We start from the raw sequence: 18,490 nt of genomic DNA on the forward strand, positions 1-18,490 counted from the left end.
TATCTAGATTCTGGGTAGATTTATTGATTTGATAACCTTTGTATTTGGAACTTTCTTCATCTGTGGGCTTGAATGGAAACTCCAACTGTTATCTCTTTAGATAACAGCACATTTACAGCGATGATGTTCATTCTCTTAAAGATATTTACTATCATACCAAAGAGAGACGACACGTCCAGGCATGTGATTTAAAGAAGTCACTTTTTCATCTCCTGACAATATCATGATTTTTCTGCGCTCTCCATCGTTTCTTATTCCACTAATGTTCCTCATCACTGTTTAACTTTCAGCTGAGCTCTCCACTCTTTTTTTTCCACACCCACCCACTTTGTCCTCTTCTCTCTCTCCCTCTCTTCGTGTCTTTGTCTCACCTTGAAAGAGTCCCGTCCCTCGAGTGTTGGGTTCAGATTCAATTTTCAGCTTCAGAGAGTGTGAGAGAGAAAAGCATACAAAGAGGGCAAGAGGTCGAGAAGAGAGACAGATCAGGTGAACCAGAGGAAGCAGAACATAAAGCGGAGAGTTTGAGACAAAGGAAGAGACCCAGTTTCCATTTGGGAATGGCGTATAGGTAAAAAGTGAATATGAAGAGGCGGTGCTAACTCTTCGCCCGATCCTTCGTGTTGGTTTTGAATTTTTAAGAAAATCTGAGATGGTTAAGAAGCTTTTACCTTAGAAAGGTGATACCAAAATACTGTGTTCAGAGCTTGTTCCACTACCTTTACAAGGCTTAAAAATGTCAAACGAGACATTTAGTCTTTGGTAATCCTTCTGCTGCAGATTTTCAGAAACACTGAAGCGTAGTAGCCTGAACATTAGAAGCAGAGCAGTGTGACACGTCTGCAGACTGTGGGCTTGATAGATAAAACCCAAACATATCAAACAACAAGACCCTTTAAACAAACATCTCGTCTCTTGCATGGAGGTTTCACCAGTGCGTGCAAACCCATTGTTTATTTCCTGCCAACTGGTTTGTTGTGCGTGCAGACAGAGTCAGTGTTGATGTTTGCTGCCACTCCCTCTCCCCCCATCCTCCGCTCTTTGTTGTCACCACCAATCTACCCCCAACCCTCCGTCTCTGGGGAATCCACCCCCGACCCGCCTTCTACTGTGACCCTAACGCCCCGGGGCTTTGTGGGGGTCTGGGAATGTGCCTCCTTCAGCAGGACCAGCTGGAGCGAGAGCAGCAACAAGCTGCAGGGGCAACAAAAAAACACAAGATGCCCTCGAAGTCTGAAAAAAACAGAAGCCGCACAAAGAAAGCGATGACGAGCCGCTCTTTTAAAGCCCAGTAAAATAAGGACATTTACTTCACTCTGTTGAAAACATCTCATAAAAACGTGTTTACTTTATTTCAACAACCACACCCTCATCTCGGTTATGCAGTCAGAGCAGCTCAAATGTGCTGGGTACAAAGATTTTCTGCTAAGTCAGGCCTCTCCTAAACCACATGAACACTAATTAGTGACTAATTTTTAAAAAATGTTTACACACAAGCGTAAAAGACGATTGGCCAACCAATTTACTGGATGGCAATCACTTTGTCCATATTGTGAAACTAGCCCTGGCCATCTTCATCTTGTTTCTTTCTCCTAACAGCAGGGTCACCAGGTCGTCCAGCATCATCCAGCTGCCTCTCCACTCAGCCTCTCGTCCCACAGTCTTGTTCTGCTTCACATGCTACTGTAGTGCACATATGCTGCAGCTATGTTCAGCCTGTTGGTCACTGCTCACACATGCTGTGACATCAACACAATTTATATAAGTGTGCAAAGCAACGTGTGCGACAAGTGAAAAGAACACTAGAGGATGAAAGTGGTGAGCATAAACTGTTACAGTTTCCAGCTGCAGTCCAAGTTTGTGAAGCCAGAATCTGCCCAAAGAATGAGAGACTCTGTGGAGAGGCAGCTGGCTGTAGCGGCTCTGCGTTTATTTCTCTCAAAATATTTGCATAGGTTTGTCTCCTCGCAAACTCAAAAGAAGAGAAGTCCAACATCTTCACTGTTTTCATACCAGAGCTGCTGCTGATTGACTGTAAATCTTCATGAGAAGCAGGACAGAAGTATGAAGGCAAATAGAGGATTTTTGGTTCAAATATAACTATAGGGCAGGGATAGCTCAGCAGGTAGGGTGGTTGCCCCATGATCGGAAGGTTGGGGGTTTGACTTCACTGAACGGCTACCCTGAGATACCCCTGAGCAAGGTACTGTCCCTACACACTGCTCCCCGGGCGCTGCATTGGTGGCTGCCCACTGCTTCACTGGGTGAATGGGTTAAATGCAGAGGAGTAATTTCCCTACGGGGACTAACACATACATATTATTATTATTTAATATGTAAAAAAAATCCCTTCTGTACCAATTTCACATAAAAAGAACTTCAAGCAGGACAGGAACAGGAAGTTAAGATACTGTCAGATTAAAATCTTTGTGTTTACAGGAAATCGTGTTGTACTCACACAAATGACTGAACGCATACATGTGTTCAAAGGAGGCTCATTTAAGTCTCGTCCCAAATAGCTCATCAAGGTCATAACGTCACATTTTTGCATATATGAATAATTACGCTCCCTTTTCCAAAAACTACAAGTGATGAAGTGATTCGAGATGATCCATCAGAGAAGTTAATTAAAGTTAAAGAAAAGGAGCTGGATCGCAAGCAAGGACGAACTGAAAAGCCTCCACGGTCCAAAGGAGGAGCGCACCCACAGAAACGAGACCACCGCCACCACAATGACAACCTTCATGTCTAAGAAGTGCAGAGCAGGAATACCACAACACTGTTAGCAGTGAAGCTCCCAGGGAAGCAGGGCAGCACAGGAACATGAAGGCTTTTCCCTGAATGTCAGCTAAACGGCGTGCTATCAGTGGTGACAGCGCAGCGAGCGTCTGCGGAGCGACGATCCCGCTGCGAGACCTGAGGTGAACAGGAAACACGCTCTGTTCCAACCACATCTGACAGTGCTGGGAAAGCTTGCACTGGGAGGGAGATCCTTTCATACGTGACTGTAAAGACAGACCTGTAGTGCATGTTTTCTTCCCAGCGGGGTCAAATGTACGCGCCGCTCTCCAAAGGAAGTCTCCATCTGCATGCAGGAGGTGGTCTGCAGGAGGACCTGGCAGCTCAAAGGTGCTGAGGACCTCATCTGCCATTAGGACGGTTTATATTTCCACACTTTGAAGAACAAATATATGGAGCAGTTTTGTGCACAAAGCACAGGGAACAACTTCAAAACAAACCTGTGTGAATTCGCCTTTGTATCATCTGAAATGTGATGTGCTTTTGCACCAGCCAGTCTCCAAGCCAGTCACAGGTGATGACTCAGCTACCTTCTACTGATCTAACTGGCAAATCTCACACAGGGGGAAGCATTTAAAGTATTTAAAGGCAACAGCTCAGCTTCTGAGAGTCTGCATTCAGGTCACTTCCCTGTGGTACATGAACAGTTCTCCCTACAGGTCCTCATCTATCTGCAAGCCACTTTGCAGCCCACCTCCACCCCAACTCCTCTATTTCATACTTCATCAGTATCGTATCTGTTGCTCTGTGCCTGCTTTTTACATCTCTGTCCCATAAGGCCACCAGATTTAAGGAGAAAGCAAAATATCTGAGATGAAAAACATAAGAGCATTCTGGGGTTTAACAAACGTAGAACTGAAAACTAAGTGGGAATTATAAAAATGAAATTGGGTGGTTGTTACATTTACAAAAGATGGTAAAGATAAGAGGATGGATGGAGTGGAAGTTATTATAAATCCATTAACATTTTATGTTAACCAGACTCTAGACTTTGTTGAACACTCCAAAAACACATAACTCTTTAAATAATCATGGAAAGGATTTCCACATGGAAATTACAATTAAGCATTTTTGTCGCACTAACGTAATTTGCATGGGTTGGATCAACTCAATTAAATTAAGTTGGACTCAACTGTAGTAAAACAGTTGATTCATCATTAATTAATCAAGTTAGTCCAACTCAAGCACATTAAGTTGGAATAACAGAATTGCATAATGCTAAAATAAAGCAATTTAATTATGTGGAAATTCTTTCCATGATTTTTTTTATGTTCATTCAAAAAGTTATTTTTTTGAGTGTTCTTTATGTACATTATAACCTCAGACTTATCAGAACCTGCGCCTCAGCTTCTACTTCTCTAAACGCTTTCTCCCTTCCGTGCATGTCAAAACCACAATGAGCGTGCTCGCATCTGTTTGGGAAAATCCGAGATCTCTGGAAAAACGATGTGAGCGTGAGAGAAAGAACGAAAGAATACGCACTGCCCAATTATCTCACTCCTTCTGCACCGAAAACACACTCATACACTTCTCTCTCTCCCACGTCGGACAGAAAGACCCCTGGGATTTTTTTTTTTTTTTGCCTATCGATGAAACTAAACACTCGGGCAGCAGAAAGAGCCGGGGAAGAGCAGAGGGAGCAACAGAGGAGGACGGCTGGAGTGAACTCTGCTCATTAAGCCTCGAAATTCTCCATTCTGTCCACAAAGTCGAGGTCCCTCTGTTTCTTTTCTCCATCGGAGGAGGATGCAGCTGCTGGGAAAGTGTGTGTGCATGTGTGTGTGTGTGTGTTTAGTGTCAGTGGATAAGGGTTTAAGTATGCAGTGAACTCAGAGCTGTGATGGTCATTCACAGCTGCTCCAAAACATCATACTGCTGGATCTCAAGCAGACACACACACACACACACACACACACACACACACACACACACACACACACACACACACACACACACACACTAACATTTGTTCTGTATCACAGAAATATTTAAAGACAAAAACTTGTTGGCCTTCTTTTTTATTTGTTATTTTTCAAAGATTTCATGTTATGTTTTGGACGCTTTCTTATCTTACTGTTTTAAAGAGCTTTCTGTTTGCTAAAAATGCATTTCTACAATGTTTTGAGTTTTCTTTTTAAAACTTGAAAGTATAAAATCAAAGCTGTGGTAATATAAAGCCCCTTAGTACCAAAAACTAGACCGCCTGCTGCTTTTGCAAGCCACTTTGAATTTTCTCCACTCAAAAAAAACTTAACCGTGACCCTTTTCCAAACCTAACCAGTTATTTTTAATGATGACGTCATGTAATAAACATGAAACAAACACCTGCGGTCTCAGGTGTAAGTGACCGAATCATTTAGTCCATCAACACTGAAATGAATCAGTACAAGTCAAAAAGCACACGTAAAAATTACGCTCAGGAAGCTGGATCAGTAGATTAGCGGTCGTGGCTAGGTCATGAACTGTGATCAAACTGCATTGACGTTCAGTTTGTTGTAGTTTGACTGTTTTTGTGACTTTGGTGTTTAACACGTTGTTTCTGAATTAAACTGTATTAACAGCTCTGCTAAGGCGTCAGGAGGTGTTAAAAACACTCTAAATATACGTGCAAATACTCAAACTACCACTTCCGTGGTCTCCCATCTCCTGTCCCTTCATGTGCTTCAGTGCAGTTTAGCTCACTTGGCTTTCTGTTTGCTGTTTATATCCGTCTGACTCTCTCCTACTCTCTGTTTGAATATTCATTGCTCTTTTAAGTTCGATAAACAAGCGTCTTCTGTTGTTAAATTTTGTTTCCATCAATTGCGTCTTATTAGCAAGGCCAGACATTATGTTCCACATCGGGACCTTGGAAAGCTTATCCACGCCTTTGTGACATCTAGGTTGGATTATTGCAACTCACTTTACTTCGGTCTTAACTCTACTCTCTTCCATAGACTCCAAATTGTTCAGAACGCAGCTGCTCGTCTCCTTACTGGTAGTGGGCGGCGTGTCTCTATTACCCGTGTCCTTGCTGATCTGCGTTGGCTTCCCGTTAAGTACCGCATTCGATTCAAAATCCTGCTGCTCACCTTCTGAATTATTAACAATATAGCGCCAAGCTACCTCATTGAGCTACTTAGATCATACACCCCTACTAGAGCATTAAGATCATCTTCCCAGTCACTCCTGGTACTGCCAAGATCTCGGCTGAAGACTAGAGGTGACCGCGCGTTTGCCTTGTCTGCACCCGATTTATGGAATAACCTCCCCATCGCTATACGCGAGTCTGATTCCATTCAATCCTTCAAATCGCGGTTAAAAACCCACTTATTTAGCCTCGCTTTTTCTACCAGTTAATGCTTGCTTGATAGTTAGCTTAACGCTTATTCTTATCTTCGGCTTTTAATTCATTTTTAATTTTTTGACTGTTTGATCCTCTACACTTAGCCTTTTTTTATGCTTTTATATGCAATTCTTTTACCTTCGTGTGTTTTAATGCCATTCAACCTGCTAGCACGTTTTGGTACCTTGCCATAGCCCTCATCCTTCCCTGTTACTTCATCTTACCCTCTTGCATGTTAAGCACTTTGGTACACCACTGGTTTCTAAATGTGCTATATAAATAAAGTTTGTTGTTGTTGTTGTTCAATGCAACAAAATTCACAGTGAAACTGGTCTCATGTACATTTTTCTGTTTCTGTTGTCAGATAAGAGAACGTCCGAAACATCTCAAACGCAGCCCACAAACATCAGGGAAAACCAAACAAACTCAAGCCATTCACCAAACTGGTGGTTCTTATTGCTGAAACCCAGACTGTGTGACTGAACTGTTCTCTAACAAACTCTGCATTCTCAAATGTTCTGGGCTGGATTAAAGTTTGCAGAGGGCTGGATCTCGAGCCTTCAGCCAGCCTTTTAAACGTGAAGTCAGATCCTATGAGAGATCACAGATGGTGTCTTTCGATTTCCTCACATCGCATATTTCAGCCCTGTTGACCCAAATAAATGTGGTGCAAACATCTGGAGGATTGTCCAGCAGAATCCCAGATTGACTGCATTCTCTAGCAGGATTTTCCTGGATAACACTGCCTTTGGAGACGTCTCAGGGTATGTAAGAATGGTCCCAGTCGTCATATGCTGAGCAAACGTATGTATATTTTTATGAATTATATTACAGGTGCATTATAGTCTTCAATGTTGAGTTCTTGGAACGAAATAATATGTATTCTTTATGAGTCAAACAACTAGTCTAGCTCTAAAAATACTTCTAATTTTCCAAACACCCCTGATTAGTAGGCTGCCACCATCACACCAGGAACAGCAAATTTAAGACATTAAAAATTAAGTTATTAATGACTTTGCTGAGACTTTTAGAGCTACCCTGAGAGCTGTAATCGAGCCACTGGTAAGCCTTTCCTGGACCCTGGGCTACATGTTTGACACCACTGTCTTATACCTCTGTCTAAGCTTATACAGTGATGTGTTTAGGGGTAAACAATGACTTAAGGAAAAAGCTTTAACCATGATTAGTAGAGGCCAAAATCCAGATGCTAAAGAAGTACACTGTGCACTAACAGAATTCCTGAGGTTGGGCAAGAGGTGTCTTTGCAGGAAACCCTTAGACACCCCTCGAATTGGTGGGTGTGTTGCCAGGTTCCTTCTACAGAAATTATATTTGTGTGTCTAGACTGTATTAACTCTGTGACATTAGACGAACACGTGTACGCCAATTACACAAACAATGTTTGAAAGTTATGTAAGTGAGAGAAACAGGAAAACAGAGACTTTAAAATAAACATGAAACCAGAAAACTGGGAGTGTGGAACATCTGTATTACAGATGAGTCAGCAATTTCCACATCTGTGAGCCTGCTAGGGCCCACTTGGGTCTGAGTGATGTACATTTTAGGTACTCGGTGCTCGCTGCAGTCTTGTTCTGAACGACAGGTGTCACTACTCAGAGAAAAACTCAGGCTTTTTGATTCAGCGCTGGATGCGAAGGAACTAAAGACGATGAAACAGGGACAAAGCAATAGCGGAGTTCTTTTCAAAGTTTTCTCCTAAAAGTCTCCAAATCGATGTACCACAGTACTGTGGTGGATGTGGCTCAGGCATGAGAGAGAATGACAAGGGTTCAGTCTCTGGCTGCTACAGCCTGCATGCTGAAGCAACCCTGTACAAGACAGAGAACACCTGCAAGTGTCACTAGTTTATTGTCCACAAACCACCACCTGAGAAGTGAAACGCTGGCCTGTCGACAGTCCTCCTGTGCATTTCCAGCTACTTTATCGCTGTGGCTTTCAAATGTATCTTCTCAAACTGGATGTGAAGCAATGCACAAAGAAGTGGAAAAAGTAGAAGGACAAATACGTTTGCCTGTAAAAATAAAACAAAGAACGGGCACCCAGCCACCGGGACACAAGGTAACTAACGCACAACACACTAGGATAAATACCGACAACGACGTCACCAACTTACGTACAAAGATTCGCAGCAGAAGTCTGAAACAGGCCTGAGACAAGCTGCGTGTGTATGTGCTTGTGTGGTTGGGCGAATGAGGCTTGTAGTAAAAAGTAAAATATAAGTACTATTCCATTTTAACATTTTTATATATTCATAAATAGTACACTTGACCTTAGTCTGTCCACGCAGCACATTACAAAAATAAAGAGGTGTAAAACGAAACTACACCGAAGCTGTAAATTCACAATCATGCTGCTGTTCTCGACACTTCATTTGACGCTGATCTGATATGCTGATCTCCACTGGACCCCCCCTTCCTCATTACGGGTCCCCCAATAATAAAAATCCTGTAAGCACCCCTGGCCATAACAGGACTGTTACTCTACTTCAGTGCAGCAAGTTTATGTCCCCGAACCTGCAAATAAACCCCGACATGACAGCTCTGCAGCGTGCACCATATGCCCCATCGTCCCAGCTTACCTGTGTCCTGTCTGAACTGGTGCATGGACTGGAGATCTATGATGTAGGGCGAGAGCCGGCTGTCCACCTGGCCGAGCACCACGCTCCCTCCGCGGGGGTCGCTGCTCCGGATGGCCGCCTCTATCTGGTGGGAGACGGCGGGGCTGTAGGGCCGCCACCGGCCGTGTTCGTTCAGCCATTCCCACACCACCACGGCAGAGGCCAGGAGCATGTTGTTACTGTTGGCCCTGGAGGGGAGAAGCACAGATGAAACGACAAGAAAACAGTGAGAAGCAGCAGCGCCGTGGAGGTAAAACAGGAGGAGGCTGTTAGCCCAAATAAAGGCAAGCAGAGGCCAAAAGCGCAGCGAACGGGCTGAAATTCTCCGCTATAATCCCTCCGTTTCAGCCACGATCGCTCCCTGTCTGTGCGAGCCAGTGTCGTGATAAATAACAAAGGCCCGATCGCTGAAACGAAGCCAGGCTGGGGGACTTACATGGAGCCGAGGCTGAGCTAACGCCGGGAGAAGGCGGCGCATTCTTCCACGAAGATCCGAGCTCCGCGCATGGCCGCGGGGAGAAGGAAATCACGGCCCCAGCTCAGCCTGCCTTTGTTAGACCACCGACACGCTGCGCTAAAACACACTGACACACACGCAGATCTCGGCGGCCTGGTGCTGAGGTTCCTGTGCGCTGGGGTAACTCCAGTCTCGGCCTCGGTGCCGCGTAAAAATAAAAAAATAATAAAGCCGCTGATTCCTTTTGCTGGGTGTAGACAGCAACAGCTAGTGTGTGTGTTTGTGGGTGTGTGTGTGTGCCTTCCTTCTGTAGTTTGGGGCGTTGCAAACTGAAACGTTGAGAAAGTAGTAGCTTCCAACAGCGCAACCTCAGAAAGAACAACTCCCAGACCCTGAACAGGTTCGACCGGTCCCTGATTGTCATTCAAAACAAATAAACATCTGTTTATGAAGTCAGTGACAGGAAAAGTTGTATATGCACACCAATGATTTGCTCCCCACCCACTCACTAAACTTTAGCAGACACAGAGCTTTATGCGGGGACAGCTTTGTTGACTTTGGACATAAATGTGGATGAGAAGAATGAAACATCTCATAACTTGGTTATAAGCAATGGTTACAAACTAAACACACAGAGGTGTGAGGGCCAGAAGCAGCCCACAGAGGGTCCAATGCAGCACACTGCGTGGCTCCGTAAAGTGTGACGACTGCAGCGAAGTCTAGGAAAAAACGTTCTGCTGTGCTGTTCCTGGAGTGGTGATGTTGGAGACTGGCCCCATCCGGGACACTCTCCATGTTCACTGTAGTAAAAACAATTCAGTTCAGTCATATTACTGAATAACTAGAGATGTTGAAAGAATTATTCGTGGTTTGTTTCTATTTGGGGACCCCCCCCCCCCAAAAAAAAAGAAAAGAAAAAAACCACTAGTAGTGGAGAGTCTGCATCCATAACTCAATTTTAAATGCTGGTTGACACTATGTCACTATGACACTATTAGCGACACTATGTTCATCTTAAATGGAAATTATCCAGATTATTAATGTCAACAAAATCTGAACCTGAGATCAGAGTCTGGTAATGTCACCATTGTGAATTTTGTGCATTTTGTTTATGACAAGAATTATCCAAAAATATCACAAATCTTCACCCACCCACCACAGTCTCGTGGCAGTGAAATAATCGTGACCTCTGTTGTTCATGTGTTCATTCATTGAGCAGATTCGTGTGTAGCTACAGAAAATTAATATTTTCGACTGTAAAGCGAGGCACGCCCCTATTGGACAGGATAGAGGAGATGCTGTTGTATTACATAGATTTGGTCACGTCAAATATGACAGTTCTAGTCCTTCACGTGACACTGCATTTGATTATTAGTGAAATAACAATAAAGGGTAGACACTGAGGAGAAAAAGACGGGGGGAGGCAGGTTGCGTGCGCGCACCTGTGCGTATTTGGCGTGCGCTGCAGCGAGAGCCAAACAGACTAAAGCGAGGATGAAGTGTTGATTCTGAGATTCTTTCAGCTGATTCCTGCTTCCCATGAGACTTCTGCTACAGTCGGCCATTCACGGCCGTATAAAGTGACCCCCAGGGCACCGGGAAATGACCGCTTTGACACTCTTCAACGCGCACGAGTGCGCACGCCAAAGATGCAGACACATGCAGACAAATGCACACATGCAGCTTCTGACTCTCCCTGTATGTTCTCTCGCTCAGACAGGCCACCTGTACCTGCACCTTGATTAGTAGATCAGAGGCGGAGGAGAGATGGAGAGAATCCAAACGCCGATCCAGTGTTTTTGGTAGCTAATGCTTGAAATTCTGAAATAATTTTGAAATCTGGAGGAATGTCCACTCAGACGGACACATTTCACCAGCAGCAGGGGAGGGGAGGGGTGGGTGGGTCCAAAATAAAATAAAAAATCATATAAACAAGAAAACAAGTCCAGCAATAGACGAAACAGCTTTAACAATGTCGCCACGGCTCGATACTAAACCCACAATCACTTCATTTTCAGCAGCCTGCAAATAAACGCGATTTCTCATTCCTGCTTTTAAAAAGCATATTCTCAGTAATACTAGCTCTTCTTGTATCGCAAAGAAAAATCTAAAGGTTTGTGAGGGCAGGTCTGCCTGAAATACTCACTCTTCTACAGCTTTAATCTACGCACAAATGTTAGTACTTGTATAAAACACTCACCTGTTGATACGATCTTCTGCGTCCACACACTCCAAGACTTTCGGAACAAAATCCCGGTTCTTCATGAATGAAAATCTATCCTTTCGGCTCAACCATGGCTCCTTTCTTTCTCCCTCTCTCTACCCAACAAAGGAAAAACACTCTTCGCTTTCTTCTCTTATTTATAAATCTGAAAAAAGACACTATCCAAAAAGTCAGGAAGTAGAATCCATCTAAAGGGTTAAAAGTGGGAAAATGGTGCCTCCATTATGTGATGAAATTAATCTGGCACGTATCCCTTCGCCTCCATCTTCGCTAACACACTGTGGTGAAAAACTATGAGGCTCCAGAGGGGACCCCACCAGCTCCTGCCCCCTCACTCCACGCCCAGAAACGCACCAGTGTGGACGCAAAGAAAGAGAACACATTCAGCTTCTGTTTACTGACCTGCTTACTTTTTGTAACATGCGCACAGGTGGAATATGATTTCAAATGTAAAATTAAACAATTTTCTATGTGTTGGGAATTCACTGAAAATTTTTTTTAAAAGAAAGGAGTTTAGGAAAGTGGTTGTCTTTGTGTGGGTGGTCGCACACTGCCGTCTAGTGGAGGACATGGAATGACATCTAGATTGTTCTATTTAAACTGAAAACATTTAAATTGAAATCACAGAATAACGAAAACTCAGTTGCACGTTTATCAACTTTTAGAAGCCGATTAGACGTTTTTAAAGTCTTAAGTAATTTCTCTTCATCTCTACGTCTCTACTTTTTCATATGTATGTTCCAATTAGCTTCCACTGACGACGTGTGTAACCAGGATTCAAAAATGTCTGTTTTACTTAATAATTATGTCGTAAAACATAATGGCGCTTTGGTTCTACAGATATACCCCTGCAAAGTCCGTTGTACTAACTTGACTCTAACTATTTTGGTGATACTGGCGGCTCTCGCTTTCGTCCCAGGCTCCATAGCTCAGGGGTTAGAGCACTGGTCTTGTAAACCAGGGGTCGCGAGTTCAAATCTCGCTGGGGCCTGTGAATCATTTTCTGTTTTCATTCTTAGTTTAGTGTCTTGGACACTTCTAGACGACCCAGCAAGGTTCCCTAGAATTTAGCGTTTTCTTTCATCTCATTAAAGGTGAAGACCCAGAAAACCAAAATAAATTATTACAAAACAAAATTCCTACCTTGGTCCTATGGGGGACCACAAGAGCCACGCGCATCGAAATAAAGAATTCTGTGCTTATATAATGAATTGTAGAAGAAGTTCTTCGTCATTCGTTCATTCTTGTTAATGTAATGTAGCCTGATTCTCTGTTTACAAATCAGGTAGTGTAAAAATTACAATCAGAGAAAGTTGTTGTTGTGGTATTTCTGCGTCTGTATAAATGTATTTGCTGCATTTTGTAGCTGCATACAGTTTAGTAAAGGTAGCAGTTTGTAACAGGGAGCTAGCCAGCTACTCCCCGGTATTTTCAAACGCTTCAGAGCTAATAGACTATGCGCACCTTAGCATAAAACAGGAAGTTAGCATTTTCTCGTGCACAGGGTCTATAGTAAAGGCTATAAACACTGTAAACGACTCTGTGCCATTAACGTAGATCCGGACCAGTTTAAAAAAAAAACCCAAACAATATAATTATATGGCACGTGTCTCTCATATACAGCATTTATGTGAACTCGTGCAGAGCCCGGATAGCTCAGTCGGTAGAGCATCAGACTTTTAATCTGAGGGTCCAGGGTTCAAGTCCCTGTTCGGGCGTCAGAGTTTTTGCTTCTTCGCCGTTTTTCGGTCTGTGGCGTGTGTTTATAATAATAATGTATACTCTCTGCGTTTAACCCACTCACTCTGTGAAGCAGTATGGCATGCAGGGGTGAAAACCAGGCTTTGTTTGGAGCCCGGTTGTGTTACTCCAATAGTGAATTAAAATAATTTGTAATTATTTATGAGGCCACTCCCACCCCAGCTTTACACTTGTTAGCTTAACTTAAAAAACTTTAAATTTAAAACTTTGAAATTTTTGTATTTATTTCTTATACACTTCAGTTTATTTCTAAGAAAACCAACGACCTCCAGTATCTGCCTGTTGCCTTATCTTGGTGTCTCCAGATGTACTGAAGTTCATAGCTTTGTAAGATATGTGGGGAACTAAATAACTGAGCAACATGGATAATAACATACACAAAGACTTAACTTTTTTTTTTTTGCATTTATAAGCAAAATAGCAACAAATCATTTTAACTACTTGAAGGAAAAAATACAGTGCATTTAGCAACCCAACACAAGAATGCCATAAATAAGAAGTGGAAGACAAACAAAGAATCTACACTTTATACACAAAATAAAAACCCAGACATACACACACAGGTTGTATATATACAAATGCAACATTAATACATTGAATCCATGTAATAGTGGGCATAAACTGTCAGCTGTGAAAGTGTAGTTGGTGTCGGAGTTGAAGTATTACTACTATTTGTCATATATTTACGGGTGATGTCAGCATCTGGTCCGGATGGCGGTCTTCTTCTTCTTCTCCTTCGCCCGAGCTTTCCAGTGGGTGACACAAACAGCCAGTACCATAATCATGAGGATGAAACCCGTGATCATGCAGTACCAGTGATTAAAAAGAAACCGAGATAAACCTGAAACTGATGACAAACAGACAAAATAAAGCCGAGGGTGAAACATGTTCTGAGACATGAAGTCCTGCATCACCTCTGACTGGTTTTCTTTCTTTCAGTGTGAACAAGTTTAACTCCACATTTATTCCCGGAGACTTCTTAATATAAAAATGTGATTTAAACAACATTAGAAAGAAATGCAGCTGTAAATCAAAGAAGTTCATCAGGTTAATGCTTCATCTCTTACTTGGGTGTAGTCTGACACTCCATGGGTCGTGTCATTAGTAAGAAGGCCGTAACACTGACGTCAGTACAGTAAAAAGTGAAATTTTCAGAAGCCAGTGAGTGGGATGAATTGGACCCTTTCCCAGACCAGTTCTGTCTACCAGGCCATGTCTGACACCCCCGTTTTAGACCACACTTCACTCGACATCTTTCTAAAAAACCTGTTCATGAATCCGTCTCGTTCAGGCTGGAGTCCGAGCAAACGTTTAGAAGTTGCATAATTTCTCGATGTCCAGCCCGGTTTGTAAAATAGCTCCTGAATTAAATTTGTGTTTACATCAAGTACATAACCTCACCTTCTGTCCTGCTTGGACTTTGCAGGGGAAGTTTGTGTGGAAGAACTGACTCTGAGCTAAAGAAAAATTTCACAGTGAAATATCACCTAAAGGTTACTCTTACCCTGAAGCTTGGTTCCTTCCCCAATTTTTAAGTCTGCGTTTACGTAGGAAATACAGTAGTACAGCCCCAGGTCTCTGTCCTCGATACTGGAGATCATCAGTGCCAGAGAGCGGTTCACCAAAGTCACTGTATAACGACTGTTGAGCTGAAACCCTAAAAAAAGAGTAACTGGTAGTTACTGGTCACCTGCTTCACAAAGTGAAATCACAGCCTTACACTCTCTGCATGTTTCCAACGTTTTTAAGTGAGATGATCGGTCACCTTGGATGGGTCGTCCCTCTTTGAGGCTGGCAGAGAAGATCATGGTGGGAGGTTTATCTGGGTGATGCTTAAGCCACGTTGTGTCATAAAGATAGGAGAGGTTACAGCCCACGCTGGCTGTTGAACCCAGCTGGACGTGTTGGACCTCAGCAGCAGGAACAAGCAGCATCCAGAACCCAGATGTGATCAGTTCTGAAGGGGATCAGAGGGACACCAACTTTTAACGAGCCACACAGAGAGATCTCTCTCTGCAGTGTCCTTAAAACTCAGTTTTACTCAAGCAGTGGGAAAATGTTGAAAAACTGCAGCTCGTCTAAAGTCCACCTGAACCTTTCTCAGACTCTGAGTGAGTCCCCAGTGTCTCCTATATATATATAAATCACAGCACAAATAACAGGTTTACAACCTGGTGGAAAAATCTGCACCTGCAGCCAGCACACAGCTAGTTTATGCTGTTAGTGCTTGGGTCACTTTGAATTATCTGACAAATAACACGGCAGCTAATTAGCTCGTATGTGCATCCATACAGTTTATGAATGCAATCACATCTGTCTCCAAACAAACAAACATGATGGTGACAAAAATGCTAACTTGGCTTAAAAACGAATTCCAAACCAGCGCGTGACATCACTGCGGCTGTTTATCTGTCATACACAATCTATGACTATACACTCAAGGCTGCTGGCACAGAAACCATCTAACAGAAAAATATTTCCTTTTGAAATGATTATCTTACTCAGTGGATGGAAACCACAGATTCACAGAACTGGACCACACTGCGGCTCATTTTCCTTTATTTTCTGAATTCTGTTGTTTCAAAAATATTCCTCTGTATCCACAGTTATGTAAAAGTGTTGCTCATTTCACATTTACTTACAGTCTGTTCATCCAAAACTTTTCAAAGAACTCATTGGCTCTGATGGGAAGCACTCAGCGGATTCATTTTCAGAAAGAGTTTTTTTTCCATTCGAAATGGTTAAAAAGAATATTTTTGCTGTTTAATCAATACATAACACCTTAATGCTTTTTAAGCATTCAGTATTCAAAGTGTATTCAGGTGCATTGAGTTTTATGCAGTTAGTGTGTAATCAGAGTCTACTTGGAGCAAATTCATTTGACTGGACAGAGACTGGAAAGGTTTTCTTGGCAGTAGTTGTAGCCTCCAGGTTTCCTGGATTTCCACTTCTGGATTTGCATCTTTTATCCTATACTCCCAGCAGACCCACAGCCAGTTTGGAGGAGACGCACCTATGAACTACCATCTTCACAGAAGAGCATCAGAATTCAATTAAAAAGCGAGGAAAGGGGTTTTAAGATCATTAAGATGATTAATGTTGTAGATTTAAAATGTTATGCAGATGACGCTCAATTCTCTCTTTGAGACGTATATCCTATGAATCAGCTGGAGGAGGGCATGTTATTTTTGTGACTTGAGTGGAACATATCTGTGAGTTCTTGTATCCTGAGTCGGAGCTTGCTGATCTGTAATCGTGGGTGCTGTTTTCTGTTACGAGCAGCAGTGCAGTTTGACTCCTGAGTCCTTCCTGATGACCCCAAGTTCTTTGATTCAATAAAAATATTTGAACTTTTCTCCTCATGAGCATTTCTGTAGTTTAGTTTTTTTGCTTTTTAACATTTAAAAGAATCAAAAAACAACAATGAAACGTCCTGCTCCCATCACCACAGTTAGTACAACCACATCGAGTGTATGTCATGCCATCATGACGCTCTCTCTCATATCTGTTTGTTCATCTGACACAACTTTAACCTGCTGGAAGGTGAAATTTCCATCAGTATCATTGAAATTTGCCTCTTTCCTAAAGCAGACTTTTGATACCCCACAAAGCATTTTTCTTACTCACCAGTAAGAATCGATGTAATCCAGTGAGACCTCATCTTGTATCTATTTTCGTGTCCCTGAAGGTGATGATGTTAGGGTCTAACAGACCACTTCCTTTTCAGCTGCCAAGCCGCTGTTTCCACTGAAAGCCTGCTTCTGTATTCTCTTACTTTTAACTGCTTTCACTTCTGCTGTGAGGTGAATTTTCCACAGTAGTTTGATGTGAGTCTTACAATCATCCCATTGTAAGACTTGCATGGAGATCCGGGGACAGCTGGAAACCTGACCTTGACATTAATGGCTAACTTGGCATTTAAGTTCTGCTTAACCTGTTAATGGTTATAAACTATTAAAAAAATATTAGTATTTTGTTGCTCTGTAACATATTTGGAACTAAATTATTGTAATAAAATGTTACTACACAAGTAAAAACTGCAATATTCTACTTTGATTCTGCATGTTTACATCCTAAGATGTACACATATTCTCATGTAATCATCAGTTTTTTGTGTACATTTCATAGTCTGTGAATATCTCATGTTCATTCCTATTGCTTTCGCCTTTATAGTCATACATGTATTTGTTATTTTTGTGTACTTATGTAGGCATGAGTAGGCATGAGAAGCAGGCTGACATAAAGGGAAGTTAAAACCACGGAAATGGCAGAAATTCTAAGAAGCACATGAACCCCGAGCACACAACAGCAAAACAACTGTCACCTCTGTGAGAGGACCTGAGGTGGAAAATATCATAAAGCAAACATTAACCAAAGGATCAGCAATCAGCTTGTTTTTAAAAACATTACAGGGGAGCATGTGGTCGAGCAGCGCGGTGGCGGGGGTGTCTCTTTCACAGGTCTGATATGACAGTCAGACCTTTGTTAGGTTGGATTTGGATTTTCCCGATCGTATGGGGAAGTGGGTCATATGGGGATTTTTATTTTAGTTGGTGCAGGTTTATTTTGCCTGTTATGGGTCACACATGATAGTACAGGAAATAACAGATGGTCTCAAGATAACAGAAGACATTTAGATGTGACTTTGGCCTCACACTGATGACCCAGTTTGATTAACTTTAAAATGTAAAGATGTAGCTGAACTGATTTTTTTTACATTAAATAAGAAACATAGGAGGGACCTTTGAGTCAGATTTTAACTGTTTGTCGGATCAATCTGTCACCAAAACTTCCTTCTATAACCAGACAACTGTTGCTAAACTCTGAGCAAGAAAGGAATGTGTGCCTCTGGATCTAGCAGGACTCGACCGTGAACCCATCAGGTCCTCTGAGTCAGGACGAAAACCTTTGGAGAGAAAATGTTTACCATGTATCTCTGCAGATGTGAGAGCAGCTGGAAGTGATTCAGTCTTCAAACATAAAACTGCGTCATCCCAACTTTTGACCGAGTTTTGACTTGAAAAACATTATTTACCTTATTTCTTATTTACTTTCTCCAATGAAACGAATATTTCGGTTTCACTGTTTGTTTGTTTTTTACATTTTTTGTGTCTCTCATTGCAACTTACTGATCATATAAGTTTTATGATGGATCTTACTTTTAAAAAATGTATTTTAATTCTAGATTTTTAGTTTTTTTCTTCTTAAATCTATTTTCTTGTGATCTAAGTTCAGTAGCCCACAATCAGACCCTGCAGAGGAAGTGAACAACCACAGCCTTTCCAAATG

At 42.3% G+C, this 18,490-nt stretch overlaps 1 protein-coding gene, 2 non-coding genes and 1 gene segment (V, D, J or C); 2 read left to right on the forward strand and 2 right to left on the reverse strand.

Annotated features, from left to right (window-relative positions):
• Positions 1-11,749, reverse strand: part of LOC120734613 (E3 ubiquitin-protein ligase DTX1-like) — a 40,647-nt gene extending 28,898 nt beyond the window's left edge. Inside the window, exons 1-2 of one of the 2 annotated variants that reach the window (XM_040033512.1) lie at positions 11,417-11,749; positions 8,721-8,947 (exon numbers count right to left, since the gene is read on the reverse strand). In XM_040033512.1, the coding sequence (XP_039889446.1) occupies positions 8,721-8,947; positions 11,417-11,481 (292 nt within the window). In that variant the 5' untranslated portion in view covers positions 11,482-11,749. Of the gene's footprint in view, positions 1-8,720; positions 8,948-9,195; positions 10,011-11,416 lie in introns of those variants that run through there. The other variant, XM_040033513.1, reaches the window with a different exon arrangement.
• Positions 11,750-12,358: 609 nt separating this feature from the next.
• On the forward strand, positions 12,359-12,431 carry trnat-ugu. Its single transcript has one exon. It is a non-coding gene; the product is annotated as a tRNA-Thr (tRNA).
• Positions 12,432-13,085: 654 nt separating this feature from the next.
• On the forward strand, positions 13,086-13,158 carry trnak-uuu. The gene has a single exon. It is a non-coding gene; the product is annotated as a tRNA-Lys (tRNA).
• Positions 13,120-17,064, reverse strand: LOC120734614. The segment is given in 4 exon segments: positions 13,120-14,048; positions 14,706-14,858; positions 14,967-15,158; positions 16,829-17,064. Coding segments are annotated over 4 exon segments (531 nt in total).
• Positions 17,065-18,490: the final 1,426 nt, after the last annotated feature.

The sequence above is a fragment of the Simochromis diagramma genome, unplaced genomic scaffold (genome assembly GCF_900408965.1).
Source record: "Simochromis diagramma unplaced genomic scaffold, fSimDia1.1 OVJJ01000571.1, whole genome shotgun sequence".
NCBI classification, from domain to species: Eukaryota; Metazoa; Chordata; class Actinopteri; order Cichliformes; family Cichlidae; genus Simochromis; species Simochromis diagramma.